At 40.8% G+C, this 15372-nt stretch overlaps 1 protein-coding gene across 2 annotated transcripts; it reads right to left on the bottom strand.

The window, feature by feature from the left end:
* Positions 1-413: 413 nt before the first annotated feature.
* Positions 414-15062, bottom strand: LOC100833213 (phosphoinositide phosphatase SAC7). Of its 2 annotated transcripts, XR_732326.3 has the most exons (20): positions 14675-15062; positions 12785-13158; positions 12614-12705; positions 12022-12079; positions 10240-10296; positions 10111-10144; positions 9629-9709; positions 9350-9456; positions 6986-7072; positions 6761-6838; positions 6131-6201; positions 5953-6051; positions 5066-5165; positions 4475-4583; positions 4310-4382; positions 3390-3483; positions 2093-2185; positions 1913-1979; positions 955-1175; positions 414-817 (listed from the first exon to the last, which is right to left on the bottom strand). XR_732326.3 is itself a non-coding variant. In XM_003577560.4 (19 exons), the coding sequence occupies exons 2-19, from the start codon at positions 13145-13147 to the stop codon at positions 1045-1047; spliced, it is 1794 nt and encodes a 597-aa protein (XP_003577608.1). In that variant the 5' UTR covers positions 13148-13158; positions 14675-15062; the 3' UTR covers positions 522-1044. The 2 variants fall into 2 exon arrangements, 1 of the variants encoding a protein (XP_003577608.1); XM_003577560.4 differs by having other exon boundaries at positions 522-1175.
* Positions 15063-15372: the final 310 nt, after the last annotated feature.

Below are 15372 nucleotides of genomic sequence, written 5' to 3'. Positions count from 1 at the left end.
TGAAGAAGGAAATACTTGGAATGAGTCTAAACTGTTGGGAAATTTTAGTGAAGCAGATGTCAACAATACCAGTGCCATTCCTACTGCCCGGAATGATCTTCACCATTTGGTAATTCTTGAATGGGAATGGGAATGGGAATGGGAATTTTAATAGTTTGGTAATTCTTGAATGAGGTTATACTATACCAGAGGATTCTCTAACAAGAGAAGAAAACTACAGCAAAGCGGTTTTCTGGTCAAGAGCCAGCCCGTCACCCACATATAGCACTGCCAACTTCGTTCCTAGGAGCAGACTGAACTGAAAAGGCGAGCTCTACTGCCAACTGATTGGCACAAAAACAGTAAGATATTTGGTTATAACTAGAGAAATGCTCGTGTCTTGCTCTGCAAGTGTCTTTTTGCATTGCATGAAATGTTTAAATCCTCGTGTTAAATAAAAATTATCTCAAAATATACATCGACTAAATCAACTACTCGTAACTGAAAGAGTGAGGGTGAGCATACTTCCACCAACACAAATCTTTACTACATTACATTCCTTCATGGGGAAGAATTATAAGAGTAAAGAAAAGAATAATCCAAAATAAGAAAATAACAGTTATATGGGAAACAGAAAAGGTTTATGAATTACAATCCATTCCTTCATTGGGAAAAAGTATGGGAAGGATAATAACGACTGGTTGAGGTAAATTAACTATCAAATGGTAGAGCATGTCAACAGTTAACTGCTATTATATCACCATTAATCGGGTTTTACAACTACGATGAATTAAGAAACCATGGCACACAAATCTCCATGGTGAGGGCTGAACAGAATCTGGAGACAAAATTGTGGAAAGGTGGACAAAATTGTGGTAAGTTGGAAACAGAACTAAATACAAAATTGGGAAGGGAAAACAAGAGCATAGAACTCGAAAAACAAATGGGGAGGGCAAGTGCCCTACAAAAAAATACCATGAACAAATCTTCACACAACAGAAGATGCTGAAAGATCTGGTGATAAGCTACCAGGATCACTGGACATGCAAATCGTATCCATGCACATCAATGGCGTGACAGGTGAAAACGAGGTCGGTTGGTGAACTTACGACCATTGATTTTGACAAATCGTACGATGCCAATGCAAAGACCGGCCCACAGAAGTGCTAACACCAAATGGCGAAGATCATTTCGGGCTGCAAACATATATATGTAGCCAGATTAAAAATGGTTCCGTAAAGGCAATATCAAGTTACAGCCCAATAAAGCAACAAATTCTGTTCACTGAAACATGAGACGGATCAGGGACTGAATTGAACTTCTGCACATAGGCCCGCTTTGGATTTTATGGGATTTTGGTAAGTTCCAGTCCTTCAGATTATATCCTATAGAGACCTATTTTTTAAGGTATCCTATAGAGACCATTGGAACATAGGGATGATGCTATAAAATCCATATAAATTTGTTTCCTACACCCTTAATGCCATAAGAATTTCAAGATCCACACTAACCTCTTTTTTTACCCATTTATGTAGGGTCAAGGCAGTTTCCCTATGGTATTCCCGTGTCCTATCCAAACAACTATCCGTCCAACTTCCATGTGTTTTGCATTCCTCTATTTTGTACTTGCATACCTGTCAGATTCCTTTGTTTTTCTATTCATATGTTTTCCGTTCCGTCCATCCAGATAGGCATTGAGTAGATTCTGGCCAAGTCAAAGTACTACATACATTTTTTCCACACTTATCTTTGTTTGTGCACAGAGAACATCAAGCCAGCAGCATTATGTTGAAGTAAGATCCACAATAGTGTGTAGATAGACAAAAGTGTGTTAATTGCAACTACTTGACACCATGTAAGTAAACCTTAGGAGCAATCTAATCAGCATAAACTAATTAAAACCATTCACCTATACCAAGTTCAGAACTGTTACCTTGTCGAAGTGACATCATCATTAACATAACAGCAACAACAATCAACGCAAAAGCAAGGCGGCATGACTGCAAAGGAGAAACCGTGCAAGTAAGACAACCATAAGTGCAACACGCAACTAATATCATGGAAATGCCATAAGGCAAACAAAGGTAGGCCACTGAACCAGCTGAATACCCACCGCATAATTCTCAATAAGTCCTGCTTTGCTTGAAGCTGCAATGTCCCGACTAAGAGAGGATATGTAATGTCCTTGAAGAAGATCCATCGCATCCTATACACAAAGTGAAAAAACAATTAGGTGTAACTGTGCAATAACCCATCTTTCCTTATATACTAACGTATGATAGTTCCCTCCATCGTGTCTGTTATATCATGGAGAAAATAACAAATAGAATGATCGGGGAAGCTTAGTTTGCCCAATAGAGATATCTTCAGAGTACTCCCTCCGATCCTTGATTTGTGTACTAAGATGATATAACTTTGCAATAAAATTGGCTGTGTGCATCGTTTCGATGCAGAGGCCGGGGAGAACCCCTTTTCGAAAAAAAAACTCCCTCCGATCCATAATAAGTGTCTCAGATTTAGTACGAGTAGCATTTATAACACTATGTTACATGCCTAATAAAATATCTGCCGAGAACAAACTTGATTTGGGTTCCCCATGCGCACAATCAAAGAAATCAGCTATATTTAGCTCTATATCAAACTATGGTCTTGTAAGCTTCCGTCCATCACATCTGTATCCACCTCTCCCCTACAGCCAAACTCTTAACAGCTCTTCACAGGCTGTCAAGCCCAAGCATATTTCTGCATTTTCGGACCTATCTTCTACTGCAAGATCTTAAGGCGGTACTAGCAAGGCAAGGTAAGACCTGCATGATTTGGAGGACCATCAAAATGATCAACAGGTAATTCTTCTCTAAACCTATCCACCCTAGGCAAAACAAACCTCAATTTGGGAAGTCCCAGGGGATGCAGGTTACAGATCGATCCACCTAGCTGGCCCAACCTACCATGATACTCCCTTCTTGCCATATTATGACATATGGTTTTTATCCTAAGTAAAACTTTTTAAAGTTTGACCAAGTTTATAGGAAAAAATATCGACATCTATAATACCAATATAATATTTTGAGAATGCACTTATTTGGTAATATAGATGCTGATATTTTTATCAACAAACATGGTCAACATAAAAATGTGATTATTTTCTGGTATGTGAACTCAACTATGGATATAGTTACTTTATTTACCTATTATCTAGCCTCCAAATTCCTTTTCTCATAGATATAACAATGGTACAGTACTTCTGTAAATTCAGTTGATGAAGGAATAAAAGATTATTCTTCGTGAAACCTAAAACTTGACCTGACTTCCCCTGAGTGATCAACAGTAAAGCCTGACCCAACCCCACCACATTGTCAACTTCCTTTTGGATTCACTAAAGCTGCACGCGTGCTACGACAGCAAAATACCTGCTTTGTACCATCTGCAAAGTTGTTCAAGTAGTATCTCTCAAGTGCATTCCACAGGTCATTGAAAATTCCCTGGGTAGTTCTTTTTCCGTACCTAATAGATAAAAAAAATATGGACAGGTTAACTATAAGAAATAATAAATTATACAGTAGTCTTTTGTTTGTAATTTGAAGCATAACAACTGAAAAATACGAACATAAAGAAGCATATTGGCTAGTCATTAAGCAAAAAACAAAACGTGATACACTGGCATTGATACATTAGTATTATTTTCCAAATCACATTATCATTATAGTGTGTGTTTTTCGAGCAACCACCAGGATCTCTGAGTATTCATTAAGAAAAAAAAAAGAATTGATCTACTTAAAAAGGAAAACCAGATCGAAAACCTCACACTTGTCGTTTTATAAGGATAACTGACCAAAAACTCAAAACGAGATCAAAGCATGTAGCTAAACTAGAGCTATAGCCAACAAGGTGGCAACTGGCAAGAGCCCTGTCACCCACGTGAGTACGGGACAGAAGATCAACGCCCACAATACAAACAGTCCCGGGGCTCTATGACTTCCTACCACTCTCCATGAGCCCTGCGCAGCCCACCAAAGACCACCTTCCGAGGCTGATCATTATAGTGTTAAAGGTCACTTTCCCCAAGATGATTCAAGTTGGTTATGACAAATTTGCACGGCACTAGTAAAAGGTGATTCAGTTTAACCATCACGAAGATGAAACTGGAGAAGATATTTACTAAATAAAAATATTAGCAGCTCATGTGTGAACATACTCAAGGTGGCGAGAATAACTATTGCTCTTAAATTAGTTGAACCAATTTGTGCAAACGAAAAGGGAGAAAATAGCAATGCTAACATTTTAATGCAAACACGTGAAAAAGTAAGTAGAATTGTTTTGTAGAATTTACCGGACAAAATCTCCCTTCAAAGCAGGAGTACCAGAGTACTGGGTGCTTATTGCATCTCCATGATTAGCCCACACTAAATATGGTTCCGGCAACAATGTTTAATGACAAGTATGGAGGCAATATAAATAGGAACCATGTTTAGTGAATGTCAAACATAATACTTACAAACTTTGTAATCTGCATCAAAAGCTGGATAATCACTGATTGTACTGTTAGCACTAAGAACACCTAATCGTTGGAGCTGGCTTTCCAGAATTTTTCTCCCAACCATGCTCTGTTTAAGCAACATAGAATATTAATACAATAATGGTGACTCGTCACAAAAATATGGAACTGATGGGTTTTAAAAAAAAAACTCTGGAACATCCAAGCACACAGGCCATCATCGGCACAACCTAAACAAGCTTATGAAGCTCATTGCTGCTCTGAAGGTACATATGTGAAAAGCCTCTTATTCCGGTGTTAATTTAGATGAGCCCATTGATACATCATCAGATTCATGCTATAAAAAGATTCAGAAGTCACTATGTCACTTCTAAATCTTGTAAAAAGGCATTTAGGTTGTACACTGGCAAGTGAAAAATGAACAATCCTTTCACATCCAAACAAAATATCATACTGTGTAAAAATTCCGAAAGAACTGAAGCCGTAATGAATGATGGCACGGCAGAGATATTTTCTCTCAACTTAAGATGTCAGTAAGTAACATTAAATTAAAGAAGCACGCATGATAAAGTTGTACTACAAAATATGTACCTGAGTTACATTAGTACGATCTAAACAATCGACACAATTTGTTCTGACAGTGCCAGTCTGCTCCTCCATTGTCTTGCCTTCATCATTCAAAAGAAAGTACCTAGAGCAGATATCGTTAGTATGACCATCAAGACAGTTATCAGAATATCGTGTTGTATAGGAAATTTTAGTCCATCAACATTTTTTCCTTCTTTTGCTTTGGGAGACGCAGATCTGACTATTTTTTCTTAGCTGAGAGATGACCTGGAGAAGATAAACCACACAAGCAATAAACTTTGACTAATACAGTTTCTCTGTGACAGGAATAATCCATAACTAGGGATTTGGGATTTCTATATGGCCTCCTCAATGTATGTATGCTAGTGCATCCACGCAAGGTGGATCCAGGCCCAGGGCTAACAGGGCTTCAGCTTGGGCCTGAATAAAAAGCCTGAAGTACTTTCTTCGATAATTCACCAGAAAATAAGAGGTATAGGGCTCTCAGCTAATAGTAGTTGTTTCAGCCCTGGGTGTCCTCATGAGCTGGTTCCACCCCTACCTCCACGATTCCACCCAATATTAAAATGTCAAGAAGTAGCAAGGAAACTGTGCTATATTACTGGGGATATCTTCTCTAGAAGATTTGCAATCTAAACCAGGTACCACAAATCAACTTCATTTATTTTTTGTACAGAGTATGGAGCATTAGTATTTTTATGTGAAATACAGATTGTTGATCAAGTATAGCCCTGACGCGGAAATGCAAGGAAATTCAGATAAAGTTAAGCAACTGCCGAAATAGAGAACAGGAGAAAATGTATTGAAGAAATTTCACATTAGCATACAGTAAAATAAAATTGGTAAGTACTAAAACATATAAAAGTTCATCATATCTTCGAGCGACATACTTATGCTTCTTAAGGTAATCCTCAATTTGATCATACAACTGAGAAAGGCGCTCAAAATGAATATGACCACAGATCTTATGGAAGTCAAAATGCACGAATCTGCAGTAAGTAGACAAAGTAGGACAATTAGCAACAGTCAACCACAATAGGGGAACACTAAAGAGGGGGAAAACTTAACCTTATATCTTCGCTGAGGATAGGCTCAATCGATTTTGCATATCTTTCATAGAGGCGGCCTTCACCACCAGTCTGAATATAGGAATTAACAGGTAAAAAGTAAATGCACATGGAAAACAGAGAAGCTAGTACTGTTAGGCCAACAAAGATGCATACGCAAGCACGATTAGAAACAAATATTAAGGCAAATCTGGACATAAGCTTTTCGCTACTTCTGGAACAAAATAGCTATATCTTTCATGTGGCGTAAGCTTAACGGAGTAACTTAGCTCCATCGGAGGGAGTAAAACATGCAGAATAAAAGATACAATGGCAGTGTGCAGAAACAAACAAGGGAAATTCTTCCCAAATGAAGATTTTGCAGTCTGATCTTCAAAATCAGACACTCTTATGTTGGACAGCTCCAAAGAATTGTAGTAGTTTGTTTGCGAACTACTTAGGCTGAGTTTGGCATGACAGTGGATTCTCACAATTCTGTTTGCCGCGCCTTCTTTTGCTTATTTTATTGTTTGGCTAACCAACCTTTGCCTGCTTTCGTGTGTATTTTTCCACAGCAGATTATAAAACAAGTTCAGCACAGCAAAGTTCAGTAACCACACACTGAACCTTAGTCCAAGTGTTCAATACTTACTGTATTAACAAGATCGATAGCCACAACAGCTCCATATTTCTTTTGTAAATCATGGAAGTGTCGCTCAAGAACACACGCCTGCAGAACAGAAACTCAGACAAATTATTATGAAGAAACCTAAACCAAGGCTGCATTGTATGCAAAAACTAGCTATGTTGATTACAATAATATACCAATACCCTGAAGACAAAACAATGGAATAAAGAAAAAATAGAGAAAGCTCACCGCCTCCTCTACTCTAATAACATCAAAACTAGGCTTATATGTCAAATCAACTATCTGCTCCCACAGAAACGGCATAGAACCTCGAACCTGCAATACATAGTAGTTCCATTTAGTTACTCGTAGAAGATAAAAAGGAGTGCATTGCAGTTTACATCAGGTAAGGTTCATGGGTCAGATCTGATTCCAGTTAAAACTGCAAAATGCAACACAAGAGGCTATGACAGAGCAATACTGCTGAGGAGTTTCACATGACTCGTGTCAAATTTGGTGGTGAAAGCGAACTGTCATTTAATCTGAAGAAGATCCTCATAACCATCGGAAGACTTTTAGCACACAAACACAAGCTCAAGAGGCCAAAACAGAAGAGAAGACCATTAAACATTAACATTTAATCGCCTAACAGTTTTTTTTTCCGAGAAAACGCAAAAGCTTTGTGTTTCTTTTAATTGTACAAGCCACAAGCAGGCAAAACTCATACAACAACAAAAAAGATCGAGTACGAGTGCCTAGAGAGTCTAAGCCCAAAGCCCCATCGCATCAAGATTCTCCTCATCCTTGATCCTTGCAATCAGCGAAGGAAGACAAGGCCTGGCGTTGTTGAAGGTGCACTCGTTATGGAGTCCAACCATTTGCGCAGCGGCTTGGGAGTGCGGCGCGGACAGCGTGCCACCAGTCAGTGATCTTCTCTCCATGCATCGGTGGCTGGCAAGTTGCTCTGATCCAACCAAGCATCCCAAACCAAAGCTGCTGTGAGAAGGGTCAATCAACAAGCAAGTGTTGCATCGTCTCTTGTTCTTGATCGCAGAGAGGGCAAGCTGGATCATGGTCCAGACCGCAATTGTCCAGCAACGATTTAAGCTGGAAAGACAAAAAAGGAATTTCACCTTTTGCGGTACCATATTTTCCAGTTCAGTTTCCAGTAGTCACAACACACAACACCGTTAGAAAGAGCAGGCAATGTAGGAGCCACTAGCTCTCCAGCGCAAGATCAACATGTCCGGCCCGTCAGAGAGGCAGACATGGGCGACGGCCATCCAAAGGTCAAGAAATTGCAGGATCGCCGATGCCAAGAGTCCTCATCTTCCAGGTATGTTTGCCCACAAAAGTGAAGATCCCCTCAGGTCCAGCAATCCTCCCAAAACAGAGCAGAGGTGCCATTTCCAACTTGCATTGTAGTGGAGGCGGAGAACAGTGCCATGTCAACCGCACTGAACTGCAGATCGAGTCCATGCAAGGGCTGGTTGGGGTCGGTGCTGTCGAGCCATAACCAACACATCCTTAGAGGCAGAGCTGTGCTCATGCGCCCAAGGTCGTGCCGCGCACCATTATTCAGTGGCCGCCAAACCCGGTACCAACTTATGCTGCAGCTGCCACAGTTCGCATAGGCGCGCACCTCCCATAGAAAACCATGACATATCTTGTCCACGGACTTAATGATATTTTTCTGTGGCTAGATCACGATCAGCTGATGAACCGGGATGCTGGTTTGGACGGAGTTGATCATGGCAAGTGTCCCTGCCTTTGTCAAGAGCCTGACCTTCCAAGAGGGGAACCTGATACTCTATTAGCAACCGGTCCACAAAGGGGCTGCATCTGGTTGCCAGTAGGTTTGCACCGGGTCAAAGGAATTCCCATGTGTACCATGTAGGTCAGCGGGGAGTCGGCAAGCTGGCATCTAGGGTGTTCAAATACGGTTTCAGATGAAACCGTGGAACCCGTAAGTCAAATTTGTGTACTAGTTCTGAGAGGGTAATTGAAGCTAATGAAGAAATACGAACTAAGCTAGCATTTAGCGGTTTCCACAGTTTGGACACAAACCAGATTTGAACACCCCTAGTGGCATCCAAAGTACAGCTGGATGGTCTCCGTACCCTCCTTCGCTGCAATTGATAACCGCCGCAGTGCTCTTGGCTAGTTTGTGACCAAGACAGAGGCTTGCCAGAGAGCGCTAAGATTTCCCTCGCAGCATGCAGCTCGTAAGGCGTCGGGTTGCAGACAAACACGACGCTGTTATGATAAAGGGAGACACAAGGCAGCGCGCGGCGAGGATGAAGGGGATACAAGACACCGAAGTTGGGAGCATGCGTCAGGACACGGCTCAGGGCATTGACAACCAGCGAGAAAAGCATCGGGGAAAAGGAGTCTCCCTGTCGGTGCCATTGACTATGCCAAATAGGAGGGCGTGGCTCGCCATTCAGGAGGATCCTGGTGCTCGCAGAGGAGAGCATGATGGCCAGCCATCCTACCAGCGATCATCGAAAGCATAATAAGCACCAGAGCACCTCAAAGATAAATGGCCAGGAAACCGGGTCGAATCAACTAATAGTTTAACCAGTTGATTTTCAAATTGTGTTAGAAACCTACTTGTACATACGATGCTGTAAATCCTTTGGATTGCATTATCTGCTCTGATTCAACAAAATTTGCTGCATAGCCCTCTGGATCAGCGCCTCGTCTCCAACACCTTGTACCTATGGAAAACGACAGCCTCATGAATTTTTTTTAATCGACTGGAAGCAATTCAATTTCTTGAAAATGAAGGCTGGGATGAGTATAAATTGATTGAATGCGGTAGAATTTGAAGTAACACTTAGTGAAAAGAAGCCCATGATCAAACTTATGTTGATGCTTCAGAGCTCTTACCTATCCTTCGTGTGCACCTGCGTGCAATCATGGTCACATTTACCTTATCTGACCCAACTTCTGCATGTATATTCTGAAAACCTGATTTTTCGTTAAGTTGCAGCAACTCAAATTGACATAATAGATCCTAATGAAACAGGTAACTTTAACTGTAAACTAATAATGCACCCTCCATTCCAAAATTTATGAAGACTCAGAAGGCATGCAGTCAAACTTCATGACCTTTGCCCATTAACAATGGAAAAAAAAAACATAGATTGGTTAGGTAGAAATAGTACCATTAGATTTCAAAAATAATTTTGCAATGTAATTTTTCTAATCTTTACTTACATGGTCAAGCAAAAAAGTAATGGACAAACTTTTATAATAAAGATCATGCAAAGAAAACAACATCATCTATCATCTACTCTGGAATGGAAGGGGTATATAATGATCTGTTATCTTGGCTGATGGCTTGGAATATAAAAATGAGCCAAGGATACTTCCTTGAATGACTGGTAATAAGTATTGGTCCAGCTGTCAATGAAGAGATGAAAAATCAAAATATAATATAAATTTCTTATCTTAGACCCTTAATACTAGAAATTATAAAACTAAAAAGGTAGTCTTACTTTGTTCTCAATTAGAGGCTCCAACAAGTAACCATTCCATAGAAATCTTGGTTCTGCCTGCAAAGAAGGCGTTAAATTGATCGGTGCAGTAGTCAGGAACGGAAGAGTAGTGATATCATGTTCAGAGTATTGCACATTTAGCTACTTTAGCTACAATTAAGAAAATTTGGCTCTATACGACTCAAAGTTCACCACTTTAGCTTTAGCAGAATACCATCAAAAGAAACCGGTTCAATTTATTAGCATCCCAAGGTTTCAATTTTACACTTTTTTACAATTTGTTCACTACTTCCATTCCCTCTCTACCAGTTTTTCTAATGGTCATGAATGGGGAATTTTCTCTTTACCACGGCAGCATGTTTAAAGAGGAATGGGAATTTAGAGGAGGGAGTTCGCAGGAGATTAGACTTGGGAAATTGATTTTTAGTCTCAATCCCTTGTTTGGTGGGAGATGGGAAATACGCGTCGGAACTGACGAGTAAAGTCTATTCCCCGTGTTTGGTTGGTGGGAATTCACGGTGAATTAGTTTAGGGATGATAACATAAGTTATGATGAACGGTTGTGATCATCTCTAGCAAACAATTCTCTCCGAATTGCCACCCCTCCCCCTCTTATTAAAATGGTGGGAGTTGAGACTCCCATGCCCAATCTTTCTTAAATTCACGTTCCCTCTAACCAAAAGAGCTCTGGGTGAAAATATGCATAAGCATCCTGATCCAGACACCCCTAGCACCAACACCCAAACCTGACCAGAAAATAGAACAGAAGCAGTGGGACAGCTTGCTGCCAAAATCGCCTCAAAATGTGTGCTGCGGCTGCTTGTGTGGAGAAAATTTGTGCATATGTGCAGAAGCAGTGGGACAGCAGCAAGCAGCGGCGACATGCCATGGCTAGGGAGATCTCAGCGAACAAAATGGTCATCTATGATTGTAGAGATGGAAACCTTAAAGGGAGTAGTAAAATGAATAATGCGGGAAAACTTTTGGATGCTGGTAGCTAATGTTTGTTCTTTCAGTGGTATACATCCAATTTTCCTCAACTAGTAACACTTCCAGGCTCAATTTGCCCGAGAAGTAAATAGGGATGTCAACGGCGCCGCCAAGCCCGCTTAAGCAAACTTCCCGCACAGTTTTTAGTTTTAGCTTTTTCTCTTTCGCTGTCAAAGGCTGCTGTGGGCAGGGCGAAATGTGCTCAAACAGGCGCCCGTTTACATCCCTAGAAGTAAACTATAATAATTTCAACAATATATTTAAGAAAACCTATGTCAATCATGAGCAATGCTAATTACATACAGACAACAACAACAACAACAACAAAGCCTTTAGTCCCAAACAAGTTGGGGTAGGCGCTAATTACATACAGACGAATGAGTATAAATGCAAAAAGGATTTCCAAACCTCATATGCCAATATTATAATTGTTGTTATTATGAGCAGATTTGCATGGTGGTTTATGTTTATGCACAATATTGGTGACCGCCTCGTCCATATAGTTCTTCCAAATATGCTATCTTTTACTGAATTTCAAATATTCTATAGATATGAAATCACAAGTATCCTATAGATATCAAACAATGAATTTCTCTGCAGCAGAACTGTGACCTAGTGACCAAAGATGCCAGAAAGGAGTAAAAATTCTGACCTAGCATATCGTAGAGGATATCAGGACAAGCAACAAAAACTTGCAGATTACTCAAAAGAATGGAAGAATAAAAAGATTGGCCCAATCATGTGTACGCAAGCTCCAGCAATCCATCGTTACATGAATAGAAGGCAACAAACCTGTCTCCAAAGTGGAAGTGCCTTGAACTTGTCCCCCAAATCATAAAGCCTCTGTGAACTGTAATAGAAGATATAAAGATAAATGTCTTGCAGACTAGCAAAGAAGAACAGAAGTTGTTATGTATGGGACCTTGGCCCACCATGGCAGCCCCCAATTATGGGATACGATTGCCAATCTCTCGGTTAGGTAGTTAATCAAATTAGGAAGACATCCTTTATATTGGGCCTTTAGCGAACTAGAGATAAGATCTTCTATTTATTACCTAAAATGGATTGTGAGGCCTCCATATAAAAGAGACCCTCTAAGAGGAATAAATCAAGCAAGAAATAAAAGAATAGCTCTACTATCTTGCCCTTCCCATCCCCTCTAACCCTAGCCATTGCAGCCATCTCCACAACCCCTATCCATGGGTCATACAGACGTAAATTACGACAATAGCATGACTTCATGGGCAGATTATATAATTTAATTGGGAGAAAACTTGCCAGCCAATTAACTAGGCACATTAATGTTTTCTGTCAAATTCTATGCACCATTAGATCACAAAATGTAACAAAAAAGAATTGTATAAGAATCGTATACAATACCCACGTCAGTGTTAAGTTGGTCTCGTAGGAGAAGTACAGGCCTATACTCCTCTCTGCAGCATCCAGGAGTGCTGAAAATTCTTTCTCCATTTTTTTCTGCCGACATCATTCTGGATTGATTAAATGCAATATAGATGGAAACAAAATAACTGGGAATAAGTCATCATTGTTGGACCTGTTCGGCAGAAGTGCTATGCGAGTTATTGCAAGGCAGAACTTTCAGTCCTGTCACTTTGAAAACTGCATGTCCCAAGTAGGATCCAACACAATCACGGTCAGTGATCACCAGACAATATGACCCAACTGAAAGGTTGAGCACTCCTATCACACCAAACACTATCCGAACTTTTGGATTCGTAGAGGGACCACGCGGTGGCAACTCTTCCACTAGATTCATAGATCCTTTGGGCCGGCTTACTGACAGGTATAAGTCAGCAAGACCATCAACTGGCTCAAATACATAATGGTCTGCAAACTCCCACAGCCTCAGTCTCGTATGTAGTTTAGGTGATGGGCATGCATCATTTGCCACATCCATTGCAGGGCAGCCTGAAACAATAAGCATGGTAAATCTTTTGAACAATATAGAGTCATCCAGGGGTAGCAGCGGATATGATCAACCTTGTGAACTGTGATGCAGATAGATATGCTAGAACAACAGTGACACAGAACGTGGAGAAAATTCTTTATTTTGCACCCAAATTCCGGATCCATCATATGAATTTTTCTGTTCCAAGTATACCACTCAAAAAATTTCCTAGTTTAGTTCCGTTTTCAGTTGACCATGAGCTGCATATGGGTTAACTCTTCTTTTTAGGGGATGGTTGTCTGATCAGGCAGGAAGATGAAGGACATATGGATCGCCGTTTATTTCCTGAGCCGCACCATGCTGGCACGTGCTTCTCAGCCCTTCTTTTAAGTGGGCCGTGTCTCTCTGCCTCACTCCAGCGTCCAGGTCTCCACTCATCCAGGCATTGGTGAGCCTAACCCTACATCATTGTCCACAACGCCCCATTCCCACATCATCCTGTGTCATCGGGACATAGAGCGGGGGAGCTGCCAGGCTGCCATTTGGGTAAGTTGTCAAATGCCAAGCGATTGCCAATTAGTTTCATTATAGGTATGTTTCGTTGTCTCTAACATGCATATATTTTCAAGGAAAAGTATGATTTACTAATCCATTCCATATTTGAATCGTGTAGATTCTCTTTTAGTGTGTGATTAGACATTAGATTTGGTCCTTCGATGTCTAATGAGTCAGAAGTTTAGTGTGGCTTCTGAGTAGCGAGTTATTTGTTATCATATCTCGCGTTATGTATATTTATGAACGCTTACACCTTTCATGCATTATTCCACCTTTTATTTTGTGGGTTTGTAATTTGTAACATCGTTGCATATATTGACATGATGTGCATCTAAATATCTGATGGTGTGATTCTCGGTAGACTTTGTTAGGTACTTGTGCTTGCGTGTGCCTAGGCTTTAACAAATTATTACCTGTTACATGCATTCCATACATCTCTATATATTTATCTTTACTCTTATAAAGATCCGGGTTGGTGGCGGTCCATTCATCCTCAGTGAGATTACAAGTTGCCAAGATAATGCAAGTATTGTTTGTTTTATGCCGTAGAGATACGTATCACAATCTTTTGATCAGTGGATTTGATTGTTGTGTATTTTGAGATAATTTTTATTTGCACAAAGTTAAGGTATATGATGGTATAGGTATTTAAACAACTCACGCAACAAAAAATTAGGCAGTGATGCACGAGTATTTAGCTAGTCAATGCATACACATACAACATGCATTATATCAGTAGTGAAATTCCATTCTAAACATTCATATACATGTCTAGTTACTTGTTTCAAAAAAATTGCAGTGTGTATTACACGCATCAGAGCATAAACATACAAAAAAAAAAAGGAGGCTGTTTCAGACCACCAGTTGATACACATGCGTCAGAGTATACACGTTATGACATTCTCATCACAAACATGCATGCATGTCTAACTTTGGGATGTTGGCTCATCTGTGATCGGTGGCGCGGTCCACAATCCATACCTGTGCTTGTCTCGGCCGGTCAGCGGCGGGGGACTCAACGGAAGAGCAGGCACGTGGCCGACGGGAGGAGGAGCTTCCGATCGACGGTCAGCGGCAGGTGTGGCCGGGATTGGGCAGAGACGGATCTGGGGCCGGGGGAGGAGCTGGCCGACGGGACGGGCTGCGGCGGGTGAGCTGCGAGGGGAAATTGGTCGCAGGATTGGGGGATGGCGGCGGGAAGGAGAAAGGAGATCGATCGCCGGGGCCGAGAGGTTACCGATGCTGGTGAGGGGCGCGCGACGAAGGGGACGGGATTAGAGGTGGCGCGCGCGCGCGGCACGTCGGGAGAAATTCTCGCGCCAAGGAGAGGCGGAGATGGGTGGCGACTATGTCGGAAGTCAGTTGGACCACGCTTGTTACCGCGCGCTTGTTATACGGGAGTACTGAAAATAGATTGTTCAAATTAGTTTAGTATATTTTCGGAGTTCCACGTAATTTGGAAAAAAAGACAACAAAACAGGTTGTACAATGTGTTATCTCTTAGTGTTATATCTTAAAATTAATATTTAGTGAATTAAAATAACTAAATAAATGCTAAGAAAAGATAAAATCTAATACAATGGCATGGCTAACAAAAAGCTGACATCACCCCCATTGTACACGTGCATATTATATTAAAAAATGGTTCCTCCAAACTAGTAGTTATTTGATCGCAGCTA

The sequence above is a fragment of the Brachypodium distachyon genome, chromosome 4 (assembly GCF_000005505.3).
Source record: "Brachypodium distachyon strain Bd21 chromosome 4, Brachypodium_distachyon_v3.0, whole genome shotgun sequence".
NCBI classification, from domain to species: Eukaryota; Viridiplantae; Streptophyta; class Magnoliopsida; order Poales; family Poaceae; genus Brachypodium; species Brachypodium distachyon.
The sequence above is the reverse complement of the archived record's forward strand: the minus strand, read 5'-3'. Positions and strand labels throughout refer to the sequence as shown.

Coding starts and splice junctions, on each gene's coding strand:
- LOC100833213 (XM_003577560.4), bottom strand. CDS start 13,147: ATGGATGTGGCAAATGATGCATGCCCATCACCTAAACTACATACGAGA. Junction 10,145..10,239: donor AGCCTCTAATTGAGAACAAA/GTAAGACTACCT, acceptor CTTCATTGACAG/CTGGACCAATACTTATTACC. Junction 4,584..5,065: donor ATCGTACTAATGTAACTCAG/GTACATATTTTG, acceptor TTGCTTAAACAG/AGCATGGTTGGGAGAAAAAT.